The sequence below is a fragment of the Neomonachus schauinslandi genome, chromosome 10, assembly GCF_002201575.2.
Source record: "Neomonachus schauinslandi chromosome 10, ASM220157v2, whole genome shotgun sequence".
Lineage (NCBI taxonomy): Eukaryota > Metazoa > Chordata > Mammalia > Carnivora > Phocidae > Neomonachus > Neomonachus schauinslandi.
Genome location: NC_058412.1, coordinates 66,355,576 through 66,380,485, shown reverse-complemented (window position 1 = coordinate 66,380,485; position 24,910 = coordinate 66,355,576). Strand labels below are relative to the sequence as shown.

At 36.8% G+C, this 24,910-nt stretch overlaps 1 protein-coding gene across 1 annotated transcript in view; it reads right to left on the bottom strand.

The window, feature by feature from the left end:
- Positions 1–24,910, bottom strand: part of ASB3 (ankyrin repeat and SOCS box containing 3) — a 79,660-nt gene that overhangs the window by 13,435 nt on the left and 41,315 nt on the right. The window contains exons 6-8 of the mRNA XM_021701281.2: positions 22,361–22,558; positions 11,403–11,660; positions 5,614–5,747 (exon numbers count right to left, since the gene is read on the bottom strand). Of these exons, the coding sequence (XP_021556956.1) occupies positions 5,614–5,747; positions 11,403–11,660; positions 22,361–22,558 (590 nt within the window). The remainder of the gene's footprint in view (positions 1–5,613; positions 5,748–11,402; positions 11,661–22,360; positions 22,559–24,910) is intronic.

Sequence of the window (24,910 nt, the reverse complement as noted above, 5' to 3'; positions counted from 1 at the left end):
TAGCCTGAAATAAGGTTGTGCCACACCTCCCATCTTTTTAACAAGTAACTTAATGATATAAAAGATACATCGCAAGGGGCATCTGGCTGGCTCAGTAAAGCAGGGCATTCTTGATCTCGGGGTCAGGAGTTCAAGCCCCACATTGGTGTAGAGATTACTCAAAGTAAATAAATAAATAAGCAAACTTAAAAAAAAAAAGATATATCTTGAAAGATATATCTTCAAGAAATGAGATTCACCTTTTGCACAAGATACATGCTCTTGCTATAGATAACAGAAAAATGTTCTTTTAAAACTTGATACATTTGGGGCACCTGGGTGGCTCAGTCGTTAAGCGTCTGCCTTCGGCTCAGATCATGATCCCAGGGTCCTGGGATCGAGCCCCACATCGGGCTCCCTGCTCCGCGGGAAGCCTGCTTCTCCCTCTCCCACTCCCCCTGCTTGTGTTCCCTCTCTCACTGTCTCTCTCTCTCTGTTGAAAAATAAATAAAATCTTTAAAAAAAAAAAAAAAAAACTGGATACATTTTATTACCTTAAACTAGAAATGGCTTGAGTAGACAACCGGAATGCTAGTTAATTATTACCAAAAAGGTATACTTCAAACTTACACCATGTTATATGTCAATTATATTTCAATAAAGCTGGGGAAAAAAATATTACCAGAAAGGATTATAGCTATTGCTAAATTTAAATTCTGTTTCTGGTAGTTATTCCTCAATTTTTTAAATGCAAATATAACACTCTCTTAAAATAAGGTGCTACATGTAGTCAGTTTGGTGTACTTACTGCAGGCAGAGCTTTATCATGAAGAGTACACAAGGAAGGAACATTGCTCCAAACCACAAGTACTGTTCAAAGTTTCAAAGGAAACTCTGGTTGTGGATACTTGCTCAGCCCACCATATTTAGCAAGGAGTCCTCATAATGTTCTTTGGGTTTCACAAACAGAACACTTAACCTATCACAAATCAACCTTTATTTTCCATTTTTGTTTCGCTTCTACTTTGAAGCTCGACTATCTCTTAAAAATATGTTCTCAACTCAACCCGCATGCAACACAAAATAGCTGTACTCTGATACTTCTAAGGTAGTATAATTTTAGATTCACTGCTAACTACTACTATTATTACTATTACTGAGTTGAGAGGTGCCTGCCTGGCTCAGTTGCAAGAGCCTGCAACTCTTGATCTTGGGGTGATGAGTCCCAGCCCCATGTGGGGTGGAGAGATTATGAAAATAAATAAATAAATAAATAAATAAATAAATAAATAAATAAACTTAAATTAAAAAAAATTTTTTTTGAAGAAATTGAGTTGAAAGAAACAATATTCAGAGAGAACTGCTGAAGTACATATCCTCCAGATATTACAAATCCAGCCCTGGTCAAGTCAGAGCAACAGATACCTTAATACCTGGATGACAATGTACTGATCCCTTAAGAACTACTTTTATTGAATTATAGTTTGGTATGATAGCAAGAGCCCACAATGAAGACTGGTAAAATAAAGTCCCAAGAAACCATGGCTGTCAAGATATTGTCTTGAAAACTGTCCATTATGACATCCAAGAATATCAGTACTTCTGAGCAATAAGTTTGTCTTATATTATGAACTCTGTAACCTAGTGTCAATGACTAGAGAGCTTAGTCAGAGCCAAACTTATAGCCTGTCCACAGACAAGTTTCAGATCACCATGCTATATAGCATGCTCTCCCTGACTCCATTTTATATCCATCCCCAACATTACTTTTCATTTTTCTTTTGCTTTCACTTTTAACTTCTGCTTTACTGTTTTGTGATAATCTACATGTACAAACTACTTTAAATCCTTTTTAGAACAAAGCAGAAGAACACTGAAATGAATAGATCAAGAGAGTTTCCTGAGGCCCTTTTAGAACCTTTGTAGAATCCAGATTCATATAATACTCTGGATAGAATTGTACATATTTGATCATTACAGGGGGGATGAACTAAGCCAAATGCTTTCATCCCTAAGAATTTAATTACTTAGACTTTATCTTGGACAGCTGGCCAGCGATTGGCAAATTTTTTGATTAAGAAGTCTACTACTATATCGTTAAAATGATGTTTCTAAGAGGTATATCGATAAGGCACATGATTTAAAAAATTGTCATTAAAGCTGTGAACTTTAAAAATAAAAAAAAAATTAAAAATCTTAAAAAAAAAAAAGCTGTGAACAGTCAGTAAATTTTACCTGGTACACGTCTCCTTTCTAATGCAAAACAAAACAAAACAAAACAAAAAAAACTTCTTGAAGACAAATCTGACTTAATGATTAAAAGATGAGCAGCAAGGGAACTAGTTGTCTTTTTAATTTATAAACTACCAGAGCAAGATGCTATTTCTTTATGGAGGAAAAAGGTAAGGAAAGGAGAGTTTTGACCAAGTACATGGCATCTCCAAGACCTGAAAAGGGCCTAAAAAAAAAAAAAAGAAAAAAAATGGAGAAAATTCTTTCCTTAAGATAGATTCTAGTATACCTAATGAGCTATGGAGCTGAAATTATGTGGGGGCTCACTAATAGTTGTAGAGCTACAAGAAGCATCTTTTCCAAAAAATTTAAAGAAATATATTGACAATGTAGTTTCTACTACCATCACAAGTTACTGGAAAAGGTGGGTAAAAGTAAGACTGTCATACATTTGAGTAGTCAAGAGTTGTTTTTCTGGGTTCACTCCCATTGCTGTTAAAAACATTGGCCATGCTTCTGCTCACCAGAAATCCTGCAACTCAAGACCCAAATAAAGATAACCTATATTCAGAAATGGAGTGTCAGGGTGCCTGGGTGACTCAGTGTCCAACTCTTGATCTCAGCTCAGGTCTTGATCTCAGAGTCATGAGTTCAAGCCCCTAGTTGGGCTCCATTCTGGGCCTGGAGCCTACTTTAAAAAAAAGAAAGAAAGAAAGAAAGAAAGAAATGTAGTGTCCTGAAAACTGAAAGAAAAAAGGGAAGCTGAGTATATTGAGAGAGAGCCTTCAACTACAGAAAGGAAGAAAAGCATAATCCTACTGGAAATTCAGACAACTGAGTAGATGGGCATATCTTTTCCTCAGCCTTACTAAAATCTGACATTAAATGGCTCCCATTACCTGCAGAAGAGGAACCAATAAAAGTATACCTTGAGAGACCAATATAACTAGGAGGAAGAATGCAAGCTTTTCCTAAGTCGTGTGCAATAAGAACAGGGTTAAAAAGGCTTTCCATGATAGGAATTAAAAAGCCTTCCTAAAATTGGACAACCCAAGAGACAATGTAGATGAGTTTCTCAAACTCAGCACTACTGACATTTGAGGCCGGATAATTCTTTGTCATGGAGGGCTGCCCTGCACATTGTAGGATGTTTAGCAGCATCGCTCACCTCTACCCCCTAGATGACAAGAGCCCCCTTATCAGTTGTGACAACCAAAAAATGTTGGCAGACATTGCCAAATATCAGGGGCAAAATCATTCCTGTTGAGCACAACTGCTGTTGATGAAACAAGTAACAAAGAGCTGCCAAGAATAACTCACAACTCTAGGTCAGTAGCTCCCAAACATTCCACTTCTCAAACCAGGATACAGAAGGAACAGCAGGACTCGTAGGAAAAATGACACGTTCAAATTCTGGCTAAGTCAAAAAAAAAATTTTTTTTTTTGATATGTCAAAATGTGGGATACCAAGTAGAGATGTACAAAAGGCAGTTGGATATATAGAAATGGAACCAAGAAGTTGGCCAGAAAAGCATTAGCTCCATTAGTACCTCTGAGAAGGACTTTTGCAAATCTTCAGCCAAAATAAAATCCTCTTAAGAGATAATGATTATTACCCTACACAAGCTCTACCTAGTGACTAATTAAACAAGAAGCCCTTGATGGATTTAGTCTACTGCAGGTAATGTACTCAAGCACAATTTTTACCTTCATCTGGACAAACCTGCCATATGTTAAAGTCTTCAGAGTAAACTCTCACATATCTTTACTAATTGATACCTGCAATAATTTCCCCATTTGGCATATGCTCCCTCATTTGACTTTTGCTCCCAAATCCATTGTCCCATATTCTATTTTGAATAGATACTTGCTCTCTGCTGCTTCAGATACATAATTAGTAAAAGAAGATGCAATTCTCAACATTAAGAATTAAGTGCAAGTGAGTTTTCCAACAGTATCATTAAATAAATTCTGTATGAAAAGACTCAGACTCCAAACATTACTTTTTTTCTTCAATAGAAAACTCTCTTAAGAGTTTGAATACACCTCGGGGCGCCTGGGTGGCTCAGTTGGTTAAGCAACTGCCTTCAGCTCAGGTCACGATCCCGGGAATCAAGTCCCACAACAGGCTCCCTGCTCGGCAGGGAGTCTGCTTCTCCCTCTGACCCTCCTCCCTCTCATGCTCTCTGTCTCTCATTCTCTCTCTCGCAAATAAATAAAATCTTAAAAAAAAAAAAAAGAATTTGAATACGCCTCAGTTCAAGAGTGTATTTTCCTGAATGTCTGTTTTTGATTGAGAAAATTTACTTAAATGTAATTTTCCAAGAAATTACAAGACACATTTCTACATATGCATAAGTTCACTTGTTAAAAACCTATTCAATGTGTTTTATGAAGAGCTACATTTCATGCAAAATAGCAGTGAAGAAATAATTTTCCTAACTTAAGACATATAATCTGTTTAACAAAATATAGTTAAAGTAAAATAAATCTGAATAAGGCAATAGGAATACTTTGCAATATATTATGTTTAGTTTAAACTAGTTTCCTTGTGTAAAATCTTCTACTGTATGCTTTTTTTTAACTAGCTTAAAAAATTTTAATAAGTGAAAGGAAGTTGAGAATTTGTTTTAAAACAGTCATTTAAAGTATCAATCAATTCACAGAATTTTCACCGAGCTCATCTTGATAGTTATACCAACACATTGGCATGCATTCAGTAAGAACAGGTATAAATAAGGGATGGTCATACTTCCTTTTAGAGATGATAAATTATTAAAGAGAGAACACAAATCCACACACACTCCTAAGAGGAAAATTGGGTTTAGCATTTTTCTGATCACAAACTAAATATTCGCTAACAACATTTTTAGGACTCACTTTTGTTTACATAATCCTTACTAGAAATAAAAGGATACCATTAAATAAAAATATCAATAAATACCTGTTTTTTGTTACATGTCCTTTAAGCTAAACTTACCAAATCAGATATGATTTTTGTTGAAGGAAATTACTATGATCCCCCACCACCATTACCACAGCCCCATCCTTTCCCCACATAAAGAAAATGCAGATTAGGGTGCCTGGGTGGCTCAGTTGGTTAAGCGACTGCCTTCGGCTCAGGTCATGATCCTGGAGTCCCTGGATCGAGTCCCGCATCGGGCTCCCTGCTCGGCAGGGAGTCTGCTTTGCCCTCTGACCCTATCCCCTCTCATGTGTTCTCTCTCATTCTCTCTCTCTCAAATAAATAAATCTTTAAAAAAAAAAAAAAAAAAGAAAATGCAGATTAGTCACTATTTAATATATGTTCTCCAATGACTCTGGTCACTTAAAATTATAACATAGCTAGAGGAGGAAGAGAAGAAAAAGTAGTGGAACATGTTTAAAATTGTACTTTCTTACCAATATGTTGCTGCAGAGCCCAAGAGGAGTTTGAGGCACGAGTGGAGAGCATCTTTTCAACAGCTGGAGGAAGCCTCCTCCAATTGGTAAACTCCAAAGTGAAGATAAGGATGTCATCACTGACTGAGTCAATCCTATATTGGCAAGATGTTAACATACCATTAGACACAAAAGGGTTCATCCTGAAAACAAACACCACACAACTATTCTTACAACATCGCAGTATAGAAGGAAGAGTGAAAACTGGGGCATAGAAATAATCGTGTAACTGGAGGCAAGTTCAGTGGATACGAACCATCATCTACAGGTTCCTATAAGAAAATGAATCGACTACATGTATAGTTGTCCAGTAGATGACCAGAGAATCTCTACACTTGTAGAGGACAGGAACTTTCCTTCCCATTCCTCAGCAGCAGTGGTAAGAAAAAGAGAGACAGTACCAGCGTCATCAGTGGATTTGCCATTACCTCCTCCTACTCGAACCATCTTGCTGAACCTAGACTGGTCACCCTCACAGACTCTCACAATTTAACAGCCCTGAAAGGATAAAGCCCAAACACCCAAAGTTAACTCCAAACTGAATATATATGGGAGAGATGGCCTTTTTCTGTCCAACTCTCAGGCACGCACAATTGTTCCCCTCTAGGAACCTTCCCCACTATAGATTCACTTCTAAAAGATGTACCAAAATAAGTTTCGTCTTTAAGGACTGAAAGGTGTTCAAGACAAACAGTTCTTCTTCTGTTTTTTCAAAATAATTTCAAATTTTTCCTACCAATCCAGCCAGAGGAGACTTCCCCCAAATTTTATAAGCACTTGAATCCTATTGAACAGAGCATTAGTCTAAGAAAAGTTCTGGTTTCTAATACCACCTCTACTACTTACAAACATGTTGCCTAAATTCTTTAAGCCCTAGATTATGGTCTCTAAAATGAGAATAATACTTAACCTGCCTATTTCAGGGGACTATTGGTGAAAATAATATGAAACAATATAGTAAACATACTTTTAAGACAAAAATGTTACATAAATATTTGCTATTACTAGAACTGGTCTGAAATTTTCAATATTGCATTTTTGATAGGGCTTAAAACATTATACACATGAAATTTAGTCACAGCTTAAAGGAAACTCCAAATTCTAACAGGATTATCTATCTTGTACTCAACTAGATACTCCCCTACTCTATCACATTGTTTGAAGAAAAGTAAAATGATTAGGGCTTCTGGTAATTACTTCAGAAATTCTTTCCAAGGTTGCTTTTTTGAAGACATTACTGGGCAAGAACTAAAGAAGGGGAAAAAATAGAAGGAAAGGAAAGAAATTGAGTAATACTCTCAACATGTCATCTGAAAGATAACTTAATTCTTGTAATTCAGGGTCAAAGTGTCCTTGAAATGACTGATTAGAGAGTATGAAAATTATTTCCCAAATTCTTAATTCTCTAATATGCAAGCGTATATAAGAAAGAACTTAAAGGGGCGCCTGGGTGGCTCAGTTGGTTAGGCGACTGCCTTCGGCTCAGGTCATGATCCTGGAGTCCCTGGATCGAGTCCCGCATCGGGCTCCCTGCTCGGCAGGGAGCCTGCTTCTCCCTCTGACCCATCCCCCTCTCATGTGCTCTCTCTCTCTCTCATTCTGTCTCAAATAAATAAATAAAATCTTTAAAAAAAAAAAAAAAAAGAAAGAACTTAAAGTGTAGTACAAATGCTTTAGGAAAACATTCTACTTCTTGGGAAGCTCTCAGTGAAATCACAACCTATCAGGAAATTCTGAAAATAAATAAAATGATAAAATATACTCAAAAGCAAACAATCCCCTTGACTTTCTAGTACCCTGTACCAAAGGTTACTTAATTCTAACTCCTTATTTCTTTTTTAATGGTTTCATTTTTCTGCTTAAGTGTGCTTTAAGTTTCAGTGTGACCAAACACAAAGTCATTTTTATGCAGTTATCTAAACACACACGAGAAATAAATCTGTTTATACAGCTTTAGTTAATATAATGGTGAGTGTATTCTACCAATGCTGATAATGCCACTAAAAATGTATTTTTACTGTACTACATTGACCATTACATTGTACAAAGCAGTTGTACAATCATAAACAAGTGACAGTTAATCAACCAAATGCAGAGATGACATTTACTTTCTATTATTCACCTATTACATTTGGGCAGGGGCAGGGGGGTGGTGTACCTAGTCTTGCATTTAAAGTTGAAAAAGTATTTCAACTCTGTAGATTATATTGTGACAGGCAATTATTCAGCCAGATACATTTTTTGAGACTGTTTAAGGCAAGCAATACTAGGAAAGACATTTATAATTTACATGACAAAGATTAAGCAACAGATTTACGTGTGATATAAATAAGATACAACCAAAATCCACTTTAACAACATACTGGAATTTTTATGGGAGAATTTTTCTTGTAACAGCTCTTTGAATGTAAATTTGATCAAAGAAAGCAAAACATTTATCATATTCAGCATAAACACTAGCTTTATCCATTCAATAAAAGATCAGTGAACAAAAATTTGACAATGTTAAGCATTTTCATTGCTAAAGTGAAATTTTCCATTGTATTTTTCTAATGACTATAAAGTGACTAAAGTTACTCCTTTGGAGTAAAATATATGCAAGTGGCATTCTCAGTTCAGATAATTGAAAGTTTTACAATTTACTTCAAAATAATTTGTAGCTTACTGGTTCTCAACTCTTTTCTGTCCTAACACACCCAAGGAATACAGCACACAGAAATATGACAATAAATACAACACACACATTCTTTTTTTTTTTTCTTTTAGAGAGAGAGTACCACCCTGGGGCAGGGGGAAGCAGATGGCAGAGGGAGGGGGAGAGAGAGAGAATCTTAAGCAGGCTCCACGCCCAACCTGGAGCCCCCAGAGTCCGACACGGGGCTCAGTCTCATGACCCTGAGATCATGACCTGGGCCAAAATCAAGAGTCAGGAGCTAAACTGACTTAAGTCACCTGGGTACTCCATATAACACACAAATTCTGAAACATACTATTCACATGGGGAGAGGGAGGGTCCTGTATCAGGACTGGGGAATGGAAGAGCATATTTTACAAAGCCTTCTGGGAGAATAAAGCTAAATAATTCCCTCTCCTTCCAGCAGTCTAGGTGGTTGGCTGAGGAGGAAAGGAAAGGGGGCAATGTTTAATTTTTTTCCCTTATAGGTTCTTCTTAATTTAGGAATAGGAAGGAGCAGGAAAAGTTGGCATATATCCCCCCCCAGGTTTGCAAGGGATTAAGGTAGCTGAAATTAAGTGATATAACTACAGGATCCATGTGGACACACAGGACTAAGGCAGCAGAGGACAGTGGTTAGAAAGACAGACTTGAGCCACACTACATAGGACAGCCTAGGTTCAAACCTAAGCTCTAGCACTAACTAGCTGTGTGAGCTTGAGCAAGTATGTTAAACACTCTGGGCCTCAATTTCCTTCTCTGTAAAATACAGATAACAGTATCTACTGTATTCTATATTAAATGAGTTAATACAGTAACAAATTTAAAATAGTGCCTACTTAGTGTTGGTTAAAGAAAAAAATAAACCAGAAACCAGAAGGGAGTGTAAAGGCCAAAAGTAATGGACAAGTAATAGAGTCGAGTTAGTATCCTCAGTGGAGGAACACAAAGAGTACTGCTGAGGAGAGAGGGGGTGCCATGAGGACAAGCACCAAGCTGCGGACACATTGTCAGGGCTGTCCACAGCTACCCCACATACTGGCCTGGATTTACAGCAGCAGTTGGAAAGTGAATCCTAGAATGGTGAGAGGTCACTGCTGCTAGCTGTCAGGAGCCCAACACAACCATACAATTCACTAAGCTAATAGATAAGGGTACTTAAATAACTTTGTTAATAGCTAGATAGACCATTCCTTAGCAAGTGTTTCTATCTCAGTGGTGTGTGTGTGTGCGTGCGCACACGCACATGCACATGTACAGGGGGTGTAAGACAAATAAGCACATACAAATAACTTTTAAAGATCAGTGATCCTCGGGGCGCCTGGGTGGCTCAGTAGTTGAGCGTCTGCCTTCAGCTCATGTCATGGTCCCAGGGTCCTGGGATCGAGCCCCGCATCGGGCTCCTTACTTAGCGGGGAGCCTGCTTCTCCCTCTCCCACTCCCCTGCTTGTGTTCCCTCTCTCACTGTGTCTCTCTCTGTCAAATAAATAAAATCTTTAAAAAAAAAAAAAAAAAGATCAGTGATCCCCAATGAATTGTCAATAATCTTTATATTTCATTCAATTATCTAAAAAACACAATGGATTTCTATGAAATTTTACTGAAAAGATATAGAGAGAATTACAACAATGAGTATCTGACAAACGACTGGATATTAGCTAGTGGGAAAAGGAGTAAATACAATTAGGTACTCAACCTGTTGTAAAGCTAGAAACAAAAAAGTAAAATGGGAATCAGAACGTGTATCTCAACTTTCTTTTTACTTCTATGTTCCTCAAACAACCTACCAGAAAGCAGTTTTTCCTTACAAACCACATATCTGAAACACTTAGTATCAAAAGGGATGACAGCCCTAAGCATAAAACCTCTACTTAGTAAAAATTCCTGAATTCTATAGATTTTCAGATGTAATAAAAAGGTGGGATACTGGGATCCTGCCAAATACAGACCTGTTCATCATATGCAGATAGAGAAGCCACCAAGGGAAAGATAGGAGCCCCCAGAAGTGCAAACTAAACATACAAGTAGGGAACACTAACGGTGCCTCCACGAACCCCAAAGAGAATCTCTTTCTAACAAAAAACTCAAATAACAAGGTATCTTTAAAGCACTTTTCTGCTGAAATGCAAAATCTAGTATTTGACTAAACATTATTTTAGTGAATGCTAGTTTTTGAAGCACAAAAATGAAGCCATCTAGATGTTTCATTGACATTTTATACAATACCCTTGTCCTCCATTTTCCTGGAGACTTTCATTCTATTTTCTCATTTGACTTATCAGGCCAACAGAGTTCTTTCATTGCTACAATTACCTTCTCAGTTCTATCTAGACACTTAAAACTTTTGCAAAAGCTGGAGGCTGGCAGAAACAATGTCCTCTTCTTGCCCAAGAAAAATCCTGACTCAACTTTCATATATCATCAGCTACTTTAGAAATTAGTATTTATTAAGGGAGACCAAGTTCAAATAAACAAGATGCTATAGGACAAGAGTGTTGACTATAGTAGACTAAGGGACAACAGAAATCTCCAAAGCAGGGGCGCCTGGGTGGCTCAGTCGGTTAAGCGTCTGCCTTCAGCTCAGGTCATGATCCCCGGGTCCTGGGATAGAGCCCCGCATCGGGCTCCCTGCTCCGCCGGAAGCCTGCTTCTCCCTCTCCCACTCCCCCTGCTTGTGTTCCCTCTCTCGCTGTGCCTCTCTCTGTCAAATAAATAAATAAAATCTTTAAAAAAAAAAAAAAAGACATCTCCAAAGCAGCTACAACCATTTTGTCACAGGCATTTTTAAGAGCATGAGAGATGGCCTAAGTAGAAAAAATAGCCCTCTCCAAAATCCATCCTCCCCTACTCCCTTCCAGTCACCTCTTACCTTTTATTAGGACTCTTATATTCAAGCTCACTATTAGCAGCCCCCAACTCCGTCACCCCAACCTAGCCATCATGTGCAAACACACACACACACACAAACACACACACAAGCCCTTCTCCCAACATGGGAATCTTAAGAAATTGGGGGAAATTGAAGGTAGTATATTCAGTCAAAAAGGAAAAGTTTCACTATGGTAGGATTTCTTACCATGAGCTGCATAGTAGATTCAGTGGGTCAAATCCAGCGAGCAGGAGAGATGGCAGCCATTCCTTATATTTTGTCTGTGCTTTAATCGCATGACTTACAAATTCAGAAATATGGTTCCACGGTGCCAGTGGACAACCTTTCTTCAAAAAGTAGCGAAATACTGAAAACTTCTCATACTTCAGGCAGTATGCCAAATGAAGTTCATTTAGTTGGGCTCCATATTTCAAAAGAATATTCACAATTCCAAAAAATTCACAGCTCCACCACAAGAAAGAAAGAAAGAAAGAAAGAAAGAAAGAAAGAAAGAAAGAAAGAAAAGAGAAGTTAGACTTTTATATAAAAAAATTCTTACAAATAGTTAATAGTACCTACAGCTGGAAAATAAATGGCAGATGGGATAGAGGAATCCTGTGACATGTGTCAGGGAGGAAGAACTTCCTCTGCCCTATGGTCCTTCTAGTTGGACTTAAAATCAAACTGACATGAGACAGATTAACAAGAGAAAATCAAATTTAATAGGCGTAAGTATGGAGAATCCACATAGACATGAAACTCCAAAGACAAAGAGGCAACATGACGCTTATATGAGCTAAGGAGAGGGACAGGGCCTGAGGATACAAAGGGGAGAGAGCTCATTAGCAGGAAGGTGAAATGAGGGGTTTGGAAAAACAAGGTTGTCCTATTATGCACGAGTTCCTTAGATAACGGGGAGTCTCTGATAATAGTACTCTTCCCCCGTTGCAGGCTCCCCTTTCCAATGTAAAGTTAGGCAGTTATGGGGGAGGCAGAGAGCTTTTCTTGCATCTGCTGGATTTTTATTACTTTTAACTCAAAATAATCTTTATGTCAAATGATACATTTTGGGGCCTCTCATCCTGCACCCCTTCATGTGTCTAGTGAATTGAGACTAGGGTACTAGGGGAAAGGGAGTATTTTACTGTCTAATTTACACCCTCCTGCATGGTTTTTAATTTTCAACTATAAATAGGTAGTGCACTTAGAATTTAAAACATTTATCTTAAGTAGATAATTTTTAAAAATTATCATTGACAAATAGAAAACTCTTCTCAAACTGCGGTATTTTTGTACAATTAAGTATCTACAACAAAATACTTGGAAGCAAAGTTAATTAACATTGTCATCAGTCCCTAAAGACAGAGGACTCATTCTAGGAATTTCCAAGATACCATTTCCTTTAGCAAGAGTCTTAGTCAATTTCCCTTTTATTTTTAAGTTTATAATGGTAAAAACAAGAAAAGTTTTTTTATGAACAAAAATTTAACTTACAGCTTTATATTTTTAAATTAATCTTCTTTATCAAATACTTTTACAGAATAGAAGTATATCATTTTATATCTATTAAATTGGTTAATTTTATTTTTTTAATGTATCATCCAATACTGGTAAGTTGTGGTTAAACTGACTGAAAATAAGTGTAACCTGAGAGCTAATTGGCAAGATGTATCAAAAGAGATATCACAGCAAAGTTATAAGGGGCACAATCTCTGGAGCTAGCCTGCTCAGCTACTTATTATCTACTATTATTATCTATGGGACTCTGAACCAGTTACTTCACCTTTCAGGCATACAAAACTAACACTATACAAGTATTTGTAAAGTAAAATTATATGTAAAATAAGTTACCATTAGTTAAATTAATTAAAATTAATTAATTAAAATAAAATAAAACATATAATTAAATTAAAACATAATAGGGGGTGCCTGGCTGGCTCAGTCAGTGGAGCATGCAACTTTTGACCTCAGGGTCATGAGTTCAAGCCCCATGTTGGGTGTGGAGCCTACTTTAAAAAATAAATAACTAGAATAGAATACAATAAGCATAAATCTTGGGAATTTATCCAAGACAAAATCAAAAAGAAATTATATCCTATCTGTACAACAATAACAATAGTATTATCTGTAACAGACTTTAGAAAGAAAGAAATTACCTGTTTAACGAGAGGAGTGGATAAGTACAAAATATGATATAGTCATCAAAAACTGCAATTACGATGGCCCCGTGACCACATTTTAAAAACTGTTTATGCTATAAGTTTAACTGTAACAAAGCTCAGTAAACAAGTATGTTTACTATGTACACAACTAGGAAGAAAATACATAATAAAATCATTCTCCCAGGGTACCTGGGTGGCTCAGTCAGTTAAGCATCTGCCTTCAGCTCAAGTCATGATCTCAGGGTCCTGGGATCGAGGCCCGCACCACACCAGCTCTCTGCTCAGCAGGGAGTCTGCTTCTCCCTCTCCTTCTGTACTCTCTCTCTCCCTCCCTCCCTCTTACTCTTCTCTCTTTAAGTAAATAAATAAAAACAACAACAAAAATCATTCTCCCTTTGAAACTGGCATTAATTCTATTTTAAACAGCTATAAATTTAAAAAATATTTCCTTAATCACAATATCATGGAATCTAAGTAAAATAAAGGCATAAAAATTATAGAGAAAGCAAATATAAAATGTTTAATCCACTGTCATGTGAAACCAACTACTTATGAGGACTTAAGTATTCAGTTTGAAATCAAAGTTTCGAAGCAGTTAAGAAACCCAATACATACGTAAACTGTTACCTAATCCACATCTATTTTTATAAATCTATGTTCTTTAATCTCCAATTCATGCTTTTCTTTAGTTAAAACCTTAAACAGTATTTGCTTTACTCTTAGTTATTTACATAGCAATTAGAAAAGGAAAATTGAGGGGCATCTGGGTGGCAGAGTCGGTTGAGCATCTGACTCTTGGTTTCAGCTCAGGTAGTGATCTCAGGGTCCTGAGATTGAGCCCCTAGTGGAGACTCAGCATTGCGCTCTCTGCATCAGTGTGAGTCTGTGAGTCTGTTTGGGACTCCCTCTTCCTCTGTCCCTCCCCACTGTGGTCTTTCTCTCAAATAAATAAGTAAGTCTTTTAAAAAAGAAAAGAAAAATCAGTAATTCTAAAATTTCTTTTTAAAAAATATTTATTTGAGAGAGAGATAAGAAGAAAGAGAGGTTGCGTTGGCGGGGGGTGGCAGAGGGAGAAGTTGAGAGAGTCTTAAGTGGACTCTACACTCGCAGGCGGAGCCCGACACGTGGCTGGATTTCACGACCCTGCAATCTCACAGCCCTGAGCTGAAACCAAGAGTGGGATGCTCCACCAACTCTGCCACCAAGGCACCCCTCTAAAATATCTTTATAAAAATTAAAACCTTTCTGCCTGTCCACCATCTTGCTATTTGTTCCTGATTAGAAGTCCATCATTCATATTACTGTTCTTGAAAACAGCCATATATTTATGTATTTTTTCCTCTGGTTCTTTTCAGATACAGGAAAGCTGAGAGATTTGTTGCCAGCGGTCTTGCACTGCAAAAAACAATGCTAAAGGATATACTTCTGACTGGTGGTTCTAAACAGTTATCACCAATTTATTTCAACCACTTCGACCTCATTTGACTAGGCTCTCATTATTTTGCCTACAGTTATTACTTGCTGATTCCACTATAGAACAGACAAGCTACACATGGACTGTTGAACAAGTTCCAATAAATATGCAGGTAAACTATGAGAAACTGCCTCACTAGAAATGTGATATATAATCCTCAAGAAGCCTGGCAATTTTCAAGGCATCAGTGTTTACATGTGCAATTCAGGGACTGGTTGAATTCTTCCCTCAAGCGCTCTGAAGCCATCAACAACCTAACCACAGATACTTTAGCTCTTAATGATTTAGCTCTTGAAACATACTTCTGCTACAGAATACAAAGGTAAATGAGAGCCCTAAATACAAGCTATTAGGGTAAGTGCTACAGAAGGGTTCTCTAGCCATTTTCTGTTTAGAAAAAACTACAAAACAATTAGTGGCTTTCTTATTAAAATTTTAATATAGCACCCAGACATGTGGCTCCTGCTAAGAAAATCTGAAGAACAAGGCCAAAAGATAAACCATTCATCTCTAAAATGTGGGAGGAACATACACACATATAATTCCTTATAATAACAAACTTTAATGAGTATTTATTCTGTACCAGGCACTATGTTAAATGTGTTAGTGTTACATGGAAGATTTGCCTTAATCCTCACAACAACCCTAAAAAGTAAGTTCTACTATTATATCCATTCTAGACACAAAAACTGTGAAGCTTAGTCACGGAACTGGTGACTGGCAGAACTGGTATATCAAACCAAAATCTACCAGTGAATATGACACAGCAAATATATGAAATATCGTTCCTCTATTATGAAAACTGCTTCATGAAATAATCAAATGAAATTGAGGAATATTTTAAGGCCAGACCTATGTTTCCCAAAGTATGTTCCAAGGAACACTAGACCCTGAAAACAATCCATATGACAAAGGCTCCATAATGAAAATATTTGAGAAATCCCATATGGTATACACTGAGGTCAGAAAAGAGAGAACTATAGGGTGAATTTATTTTTTAAAAGTATGCTAGAAAAAAATAATAAATAAAGTATGCTAGTTACATTTTCAAATTAAATGCCAAAATGTCTTCTTCAATCTCCGGACACATCTCAGAAGAAATACCTTTTCTTTCTTTTTTTTCTTTTTTTTTCAGAAGAAGTATCTTTAAACAAACAAACAAAAAAGATTAATTTATTTATTAGAGAGAAAGCATGAGAGCAGGAGGGAAGAACAGAGGGAGAGGGAGAGGAAAAGAATCTAGGGCAGATGTAGACTCCCTGCAGAGTGCAAAGCCCAGTGTGGGGCTTGATCTCACAACCCTGAGACCATAACCTGAGTCGAGATCAAGAGTCAGACACTTAACTAACTGAGCCACCCAAAAGAAATTCCCCCAGAAGAAATATATTTAAAATTAAAGAAATGGATCTGTTAAAAAGAAAATCACGGGCCCCACATGGCGTCATCTGGCTTAAGGCCCCCAAGTCAGTAAACCAAGACTTAAAACCTAACCTAACTGCAGTTTCAGCTCCCTAAGGAATGTGACCTTTAATCAGTCAACATGGAATTTCCTGGTCAATACTGGAAAATTTACTGATGGACCCTTCCATCCCCTTAGGAGGGCAACCCTGCCTAAGCAACGCATTTCTTGATAGTAAGTTCCTGTCTCCTTTTTTTAATGCTCTCTCTCTGCCTTTAAAAACCTTTCTTTTGGGGTGCCTGGGTGGCTCAGTCGTTAAGCGTCTGCCTTCAGCTCAGGTCATGATCACAGGGTCCTGGGATCGAGCCCCACATCGGGCTCCCTGCTCAGCGGGAAGCCTGCTTCTCCCTCTCCCACTCCCCCTGCTTGTGTTCCCTCTCTCGCTGTGCCTCTCTCTGTCAAATAAATAAATAAAAAATCTTAAAAAAAAAAAAAAAAACCTTTCTTTTGTCTAGTTTGATTACCACATATCATTGAGCAACAACAGACCCTAGGGCTTAGATAACCTTTGGTTAAAATATAAATTACATGGACATATGCATGTAATTCCCTTAACACTTAAATTCTCTCTCAAGCCCCAATGAAGAACTAGAAAACTCTCAAAGAGCATATGAATTAAAAAGAAATAGTCTTTCTTATTTAACATGAATATCAAGAGCTAATTGTGACACATTAAGAGAATGCATGTTATAAAACAGTGGAAATCAACAGATACTAGGAGGAGAAGTTTAAAAACTAAAAAAACAATGTCTAGGCTTTATTTTCAGGGTTATACCTTTTTTATCATTCTGCTCTTTGAAATTCAAAAAGTACAGAAACAGTACCCTGATGCCAGAATCACAGTAAAAGGAAATTCAACATGTTAACAAGACTTATTTTAAACAAATAGAAACAGGCAAATAGGGGCGCCTGGATGGCTCAGTCATTGGGCGTCTGCCTTCGACTCAGGTCATGGTCCCGGGGTCCTGGGATCGAGCCCCTTATCGGGCTCCCTGCTCGGCGGGAGGCCTGCTTCTCTCCCTCTCCTACTCTCCCTGCTTGTGTTCCCTCTCTCGCTGTGTCACTCTTTGTCAAATAAATAAATAAAATCTTAAAAAAAAAAAAAGGAAAAAGAAACAGGCAAACATCTTGAGTATTTTATGTCCAGTGAGCCAACAAAATATCTAACCAACTTATTAGCTGAGTTATCAAAAGGTCATATAGTAAATTTTACTGAATGGCTCTCAGCTAACAGTTGAAAACCAAATGAAGACATTAGGTCCTGTCAGGTGTACCCATGTGTGATATGATGATGAGAGTGGACATGATTTCTATAAAACTATGTGATAACAATGATCAGTATCAATTAGAAAGACAAAATCAAGTCAGTTAAGCCATGATCGTGTTCTACGGTCATCTATAAAAGGCAATAACATTTGTTCAAACTGTACTGAAATGTGTCAGCTTCCCTCCTCCTTCACCCATTCCAGTTAAAGGAGTCTTTTTCTTATATTTTCTCATTTGAGTTGAATTACTTAACTGTGCTTTTGAAAGATGCTTTCATGTCACTGCAGCTGTTAACTTTTTAGCCCCAAAGGACAAGACTGCTTTTTGTACAGTGGCAGAGGAGACACCTTTCCATCATTCCTCATAGTGGTGAGAAGAGCTAAAGATCACTGCTTCAAATGGAAGCTTATCCTCTCAAAGGGATACAGAACAAAAATGTTTTAGAATCCTGAGCTAAAAAGTTAACGTGGCTGAATGAAACATAAAACAATAAAGAAGGGAAAACTTAAAACCCAGAGCCATTATTTATATTTATTATTTTCATCACCTTTCGATATTCATTATACCATTCATAAAAGCAGACAAAAGTTTACTGAAACACAACAGGCCAAAAGTGCAAGAAGGGCCACAAATACTAAATTTCTAGATCTCAGAGAAATGCCAAAACTACCAAAAAACACACAAATGCAAAAATCAAACTAACATTATTATAAGAACATATGGTTGCTATAAAAATAAAATTTCAAAACTTACACTACTAAACCTATCTCATTATCTCTTACCAAATCTCTGAAAATTTTAATATCTAATAATAATTAATTTCAGAAAACAGTCTCCCAAATGAACTCAAATTCTTATTAATAGTTGGTAAATGGGAGTAAGGGAAATTCATATACTGTTTCATTATGGAACAAAACCACATAATAGTTATTTTTAAATGAAAGTTATATTCAATTATCCTTGCTTTTTAAATGGCAATTTTAATTAATTTAATTTTTAAGTGTGTGACTATAGAGATCCAAATCTTTTTTTTTTTAAGATTTTATTTTTAAGTAACCTCTACACCCAATGTGGGGCTTGAGCTCACGACCCCGAGGATCAAGAGTAACACCCTCTTCCAACTGAGCCAGCCAGGTGCCCCTGAGAATCCAAATTTTAAAATGCATACTTACTGAAAGAAACAACAAAAAATTAACAAATTCTTCTATTTTGACTTTTTTTCCCCCCAGACACTTGGCTATGTTACTCTCTTGATATACTAAAACAAAACCTACTGGGAGAATGACACTTTTCTTGCTTGATCAGCAAAGCTTTTTATGGAATTCCAAAATAATCAAATGATTCTCACATTGCATGAACAGTGACTGACATGTAAACTAATAGCAGACATTAATTAGCTAATATAAATGTAGTACAGAGATTAAAATTTAATTGATATTGTTTTCTAGATAAAAGGAAGATGGCAGGGAGAAGAAAATTAACCTTGGTGTTTCTTTACTATGTGCCAAAAATTGTACAATGTACTATACTTAAGTCAACTCCTTTATATACACACATTAAATGTGAGCATATGTGATTATAATGCTACCATCGCTTAGATTTAGTCCCTTGCAAAAGGTTTCCCCTTCATTTAAATTACCCACAAAGTAGGTAGTAACAGCAAAGATGTCTCAAAATTAAGTCTATTGCCATGGGTCCCTGGCAAACAAACAAAAGTCAAGTACAAAGAGTAGGAGAATGTACCCTCGTAAAACAGGTATTTTGATGTTTTAAGCTTTTCCCCTGTAGGCTAACAAGTAATATCTTCCAATGACTTTTCTCACTAAAAAAACCTACCTTACTAATTAAGAACACATTTGGTCCAATTACAAGTTCCCACAAGGGAGAAAAAAAAGCTGATAAGCCCTTTTAAAGCCACCAAACCAGATTTCAATTGTGATCTATAGGGTCACTTCCCAGAGCAAAATTTCCAAGAGTAGCTCAAGTCTGTGACCAAGGACCACCGTACAGCACACTGCTGCTTCTTTACTTTCAGTTTTCAGCAGTTTGATTATTTTTGAGCATGCTTTTTTTTTTTTTTGGCTTTATCCTGTATCAGTTCACTGAACTTCCTAAATCTATAAATGTGTATCTTTTATCCAATGTTGGGAAGCTTTTGGCCATTATGAGTTCACATAATTTTCGTGCAACAATCTCCTTCTCCTCTCCTTCTGGACTCTAATGACATGAATGTCAACGTGTTGATACTGTCCCTCAGGACACTGAGGCTCCGTCCTTTTTTATTTCCCCCAATCTTTTCTCTCTGTTCTTCTCTTTGGATAATTTCTATTGGTTTATCTTCAAGTTAACGGACTCCTTCCTCTGTCAGTTCCATTCTGCTACGGAGCCCACGCAGAGAAATTTTCATTTCAGATACTATATTTTCCAGTTATAAAATCTCCATGTGGTTCCTCCTTTACAGTTTTTATTGAGAATTTCTACCTTTCCATTTATTGCAAGTGTGTTTACCTTAAATAGCTGCTTTCAATTACCTGATACTACCAAAAGCAGAATTATCTCGGGTTTGACACCTGTTAATTCTTTTCCCTTGAGAACTGGGCATAGTTTACTGTTCCTCACATGTCAAGTAATTTTAGACGATATCCTAGATGTTGTGATGTGATTGTTGTGTAGGTTCTGTATCCTGTGTCCTGTATTAATCCTTTGAAGAATACTGACTTTTGCTTGTTTTTTTTTTTTTTAGCAGGCATATAACCTAGTTAGTTCAGACTGCAATTTCTGTTTCACCTTCTACAGGCTGTAGTTGCAATGTCAATTCAGTTCTTAAAGCCTTTGTTGGCTATTTTGGGTCTGGTCCCATCAAATGTGCCACTCAGGGCTTACTCTGAGACTTGGGTGACAGTTTAAATTTTGTTTTCAGCAATCTGAGCCTGTCACTCAAAGCTTGGAGTGACCTTGGGACGTATGCACATGCATAGAGAGAATTAGAGGGTGCCCTCTTCCAGCTCTCTCTTCTCCAGAATTCCCCTCACACTCTCTGTCCCATAAGGTTCAATTTACCTGATTCTTCAGGCCCTAAAAACTTAATTTTAAGGTGTTTCAGGGTTAACAGGGCACAGTGTCATATGGTTTAATTCAAACTATACTTAGAAGCTGATGAGGCATGAGCTTAGCTGCTCTTCCTCCAAAAGATAAAATGAAGGCCAGAAAAGACTATCATATTGGACAAACACATATACAAACTATCTAAAACCACTATGTTCTAATATAATATTTTTAAAAGTTCAATTCTGACCTAATAATAAAATATAATAGAGTTAGATACATATAAAGAAAGACAACTGAAACAACTAAAGTCATCAATGCAGCCTTACTGAAGAAAAACTAGAAGTGTTTAGAAAGAAAACTTGAAGGAGTACACAACAAACTACTATGAAATCATGGAAGTAATGCATCAAGTAGGTCCCAGATACTCAGATTCACCAAATCCCCAAATATTCAGACTACAATATATACTTGGAAGCTTGCATTCTGAATAAATAAAATGAACTACTATTTTACACAGAAATGTTAAAAAATGGTAGACTGAAAAGCTTAGAAAATAAATTTTTGATAGATATTTCAATTAAATAGTGGAGAGCTGTCCATAACAGTGAATTCAAGAGAGCCAATGACATTTGGGGCATGCCTACAACCTCTTCTGTATCAATAAAAACAAGAGTGTCTATCTGCACAACTTATTCCATTAATGGATGGACCCTACATATTACTCAGTATGGTTTTTCTTGCACATGGCCTTATTCTTACTATCTATTTTTAAAACCTTAGGAGTCTTATAGACAAGGACTGGCCAGAAGCTAATAAAACAGCAGTAATTCTTCATTTATTCTACTTCACAGGATCATAGAAGATTAGCAGAACAAATATTTTAAGACTTTTTAATTACTCTGACTCACATAAAGAAATGCCACATACTGAATACATTAAAAGTACAATAATATTTACAAAACTAAAGTTTCATTTTTAGGCTAAGAACAAGTCTTATAAATTTCAAATGGTAAAATACCTGAAACACAATCAATGCCTTACTTGATAAAGTCATTTTGAATTCTTTTTTCATCCCCCAGCTCTACTAAAGTATAATTGACAAATAAGATTTTCAGTTATTTAAAAATATACAACATAATCCCATAAATATACACACTGTGAAAGGATTTCCCCCCACAGAATTAACACATCCATCACATCGCATATTTACCATTTTCTTTTTTTAGCAAATTTCAATTATACAATACAGCGTTATCAACTATAGTCATCATGTTATACATTAGATCCTCAGGCCTTATTCATCATATAACTGAATGTTTTAATTTTTGAATTGTTTTGAAAACCAAGAATTAGCAGAGAACTCCTGCATTTACTTTATTTTTTTTAATATTTTATTTTTAAGTAGTCTCTACACCCAACGTCAGGCTTAAACCCACAACCCTAGATCGAGAGTTGCATGTTCCACCAACTGAGCCAGCCAGGCACCCCACCCTGCGTTTACTTTAATACACTGAAAGTATTCTCTAAAGTGGCCACAATGAAAACATAATCCAGATCCAAAAAGAGAAGAGAAAAAAATCTTGCATTATCACTTCATTTTTACTGCACTTTGATGGAACAAGGTACATCATAGAGGGTTATTTGTTAAGTCAACAATTTAGCACTATGAGATAATAAGTCTCACCATAAAAGGAAATCACTTGGAAATACATCTCCATATAGCAAAAAAGAATAAAAATACAGCAAATATACATACTCCTTTTGGAAAGCCATACACATGGGAGAACTGAATCCAAAGACAAGGCACATCTGGGCATCTGGGCTGTAGCCATGCTGAAGTAACATTTCTAGGCACTCTTCATGCCCTCCAAACACTGCTGAGTAAACGGGACTCACTTTGTCTGGCCCAGTGTCACAAACCCGGTTGGTAAGTGGTATTAACAAGTCCAAGATTCTGTAACCACACAAATTCAGGAGCATTTAATGTTTTTATACGTACATGAGTGCAGGCAACATTTCTACAGCACATATTTTAAGAGTCACCTGACTGATTTAAATCTTTCTGTCTTCTACCTACATTAAATTATTACAGGCTGTACACTCCAAAATGTTACCCTTACTATTGTTGCTTTATACAAAGGTCCTTACTATATATCTAAAACAGACTTAAATAATATGACCATAAGTAAATAGGGAACAGGTTATCCTTATTTTTTCACTATTTACTTTGCCATCCCCATCACCCTACTCCCCCCAATTCAAATTTTCTGTTAGATATTTTAGCATCTAACAATTTAAAACTTCATTACACCAGATATAAACTTATATCAAGAAAATAAATAATTTCCCTTTTTTTAAATAAACTTCCCTTTTTTTAATAAACTAAAGTCTTATTTTTCTAATTATTAAGAATTTTTAAGGATGGTGAGTGTCATGAAATGAATAGTATTTTCATGACAAAGAAATAAGAATTTCTTTTCTTTTTTAAAAGATTTTATTTATTTATTTGACAGAGAGAGCACAAGCAGGGGGAGAAGCAGAGGAAGAGGGAGAAGCAGACTTCCCGCTGAGCAGGCAGCCCGATGCGGGGCTTGATCCCAGGACCCTGAAATCATGACCTGAGCCGAAGGCAGATGCTTAATGACTGAGACACCTAGGCGCCCCAAGTATTTCTTTTTTTTTTTTATTTTTAAGATTTTATTTATTTATTTGAGAGAGAGAACAAGCAAATGAGCAAGCAAGGTGGGGAGGAGGGATTGGGCACAAGCAAGGGGAGGAAGAGGAGCAGAAGGAGAGGGAGAAGCAGACACCCTGCTAACAGGGAGCCCAATGTGGAGCTCCATCCCAGGACCCTAAGATCATGACCTGAGCCAAAAGCAGATGCTTAACCGACTGAGCCATCCAGGTGCCCGAAGAAATAAGAATTTCTGCTAAAATATTCTATTCTCTGAAAAGAATATAAGCTCTTTAAACACTAAGGCAGATTTATAAAGAAACTGGTTGCTAAGTAGAGGAACTTCTAAAGAAAATCATTAAAACCTAAGTTCTTAGATTATTTGTAAACTTACCTCCAGATTCAGCTGGAAAGAAAGAACTAGTCTATTCCTCTAAAATTAAAAATAAAACTGTAGAGATAAGGCCAGCCATGAAATCCCCCCTCTTTCTGGGAAAAGAAAGGCAGGGCTACTCCAAAGCTACTTTCCTTTTGTAAGGTAGGCTTAAGATGTTAACATTTAAGTAGAACTTAAACTCACAGAAAGGGTTATATTAGAAGTAGTCTATGGAGGAAATTGTAATGACAAACAGAATTCCCAAAATTGAGGACAAATCCCAATAGGGTTTTGGTATCAATTTAAAGCTCCCAGTATAATTGTGGTTTTTTTATTTTATTTTATTATTTATTTGAGAGAGAGAGAGAGAGAGAGCACAAGCAGGGGGAGGGACAGAGAGAGAGGGAGAGGCAGGCTCCCTGCCGAGCAGGGAGCCCAATGCGGGACTCGATCCCAGGACCCTGGGATCATGACCTGAGCCGAAGGCAGCCGCTTAACCAAATGAGCCACCCAGGCGCCCTGCTCCCAGTATAACTGTACCTAACACTTATGCTTAAATACACAATCAAGAATTTTAAGGGCGCCTGGGTGGCTCAGTCGTTAAGCGGCTGCCTTCAGCTCAGGTCATGATCACAGGGTCCTGGGATTGAGCCCCACATCGGACTCCCTGCTCGGCGGGAAGCCTGCTTCTCCCTCTCCCACTCCCCCTGCTTGTGTTCCCTCTCTCGCGGTGTCTCTCTCTGTCAAATAAATAAATAAAATCTTTAAAAAAAAAAGAATTTTAAGAAAAATACCAGATCTTAAAACCTAAGTATTCTGTTAAAATAAATAACCTGTTTAATGTCCCTTAATAAATATGTTTAACTTTTAAAAATGGGTTGGAAAAATTATAAAAGATGCAAAAATACATAAAATACCTTTGAGGAAATAGTAAAATACCATGCCACCTAGTGGCATAATAACCAAATTACAGAATTTGTTTTCCTACCATGTAATCACACTAAAGTAATGGCAATTTCAATACTACTTTTTAAATTAAATAATAGTAACAACAACTATAAAACTATTATTTTAGAATCACAACTCTAAAGACTTTAAACATATATTTTTTAATACTATTCATTGCCAATTTATGTTAAGATGGGCTACCATATTCTCATAGGTATAACCAGGTTATTAGCTCCTAAGATTCCTGGAACCCCCAATTTCAGGGAGTTCCAACTTTCTCTAAGTCTTCCTCTCTCCAGAAAATATCA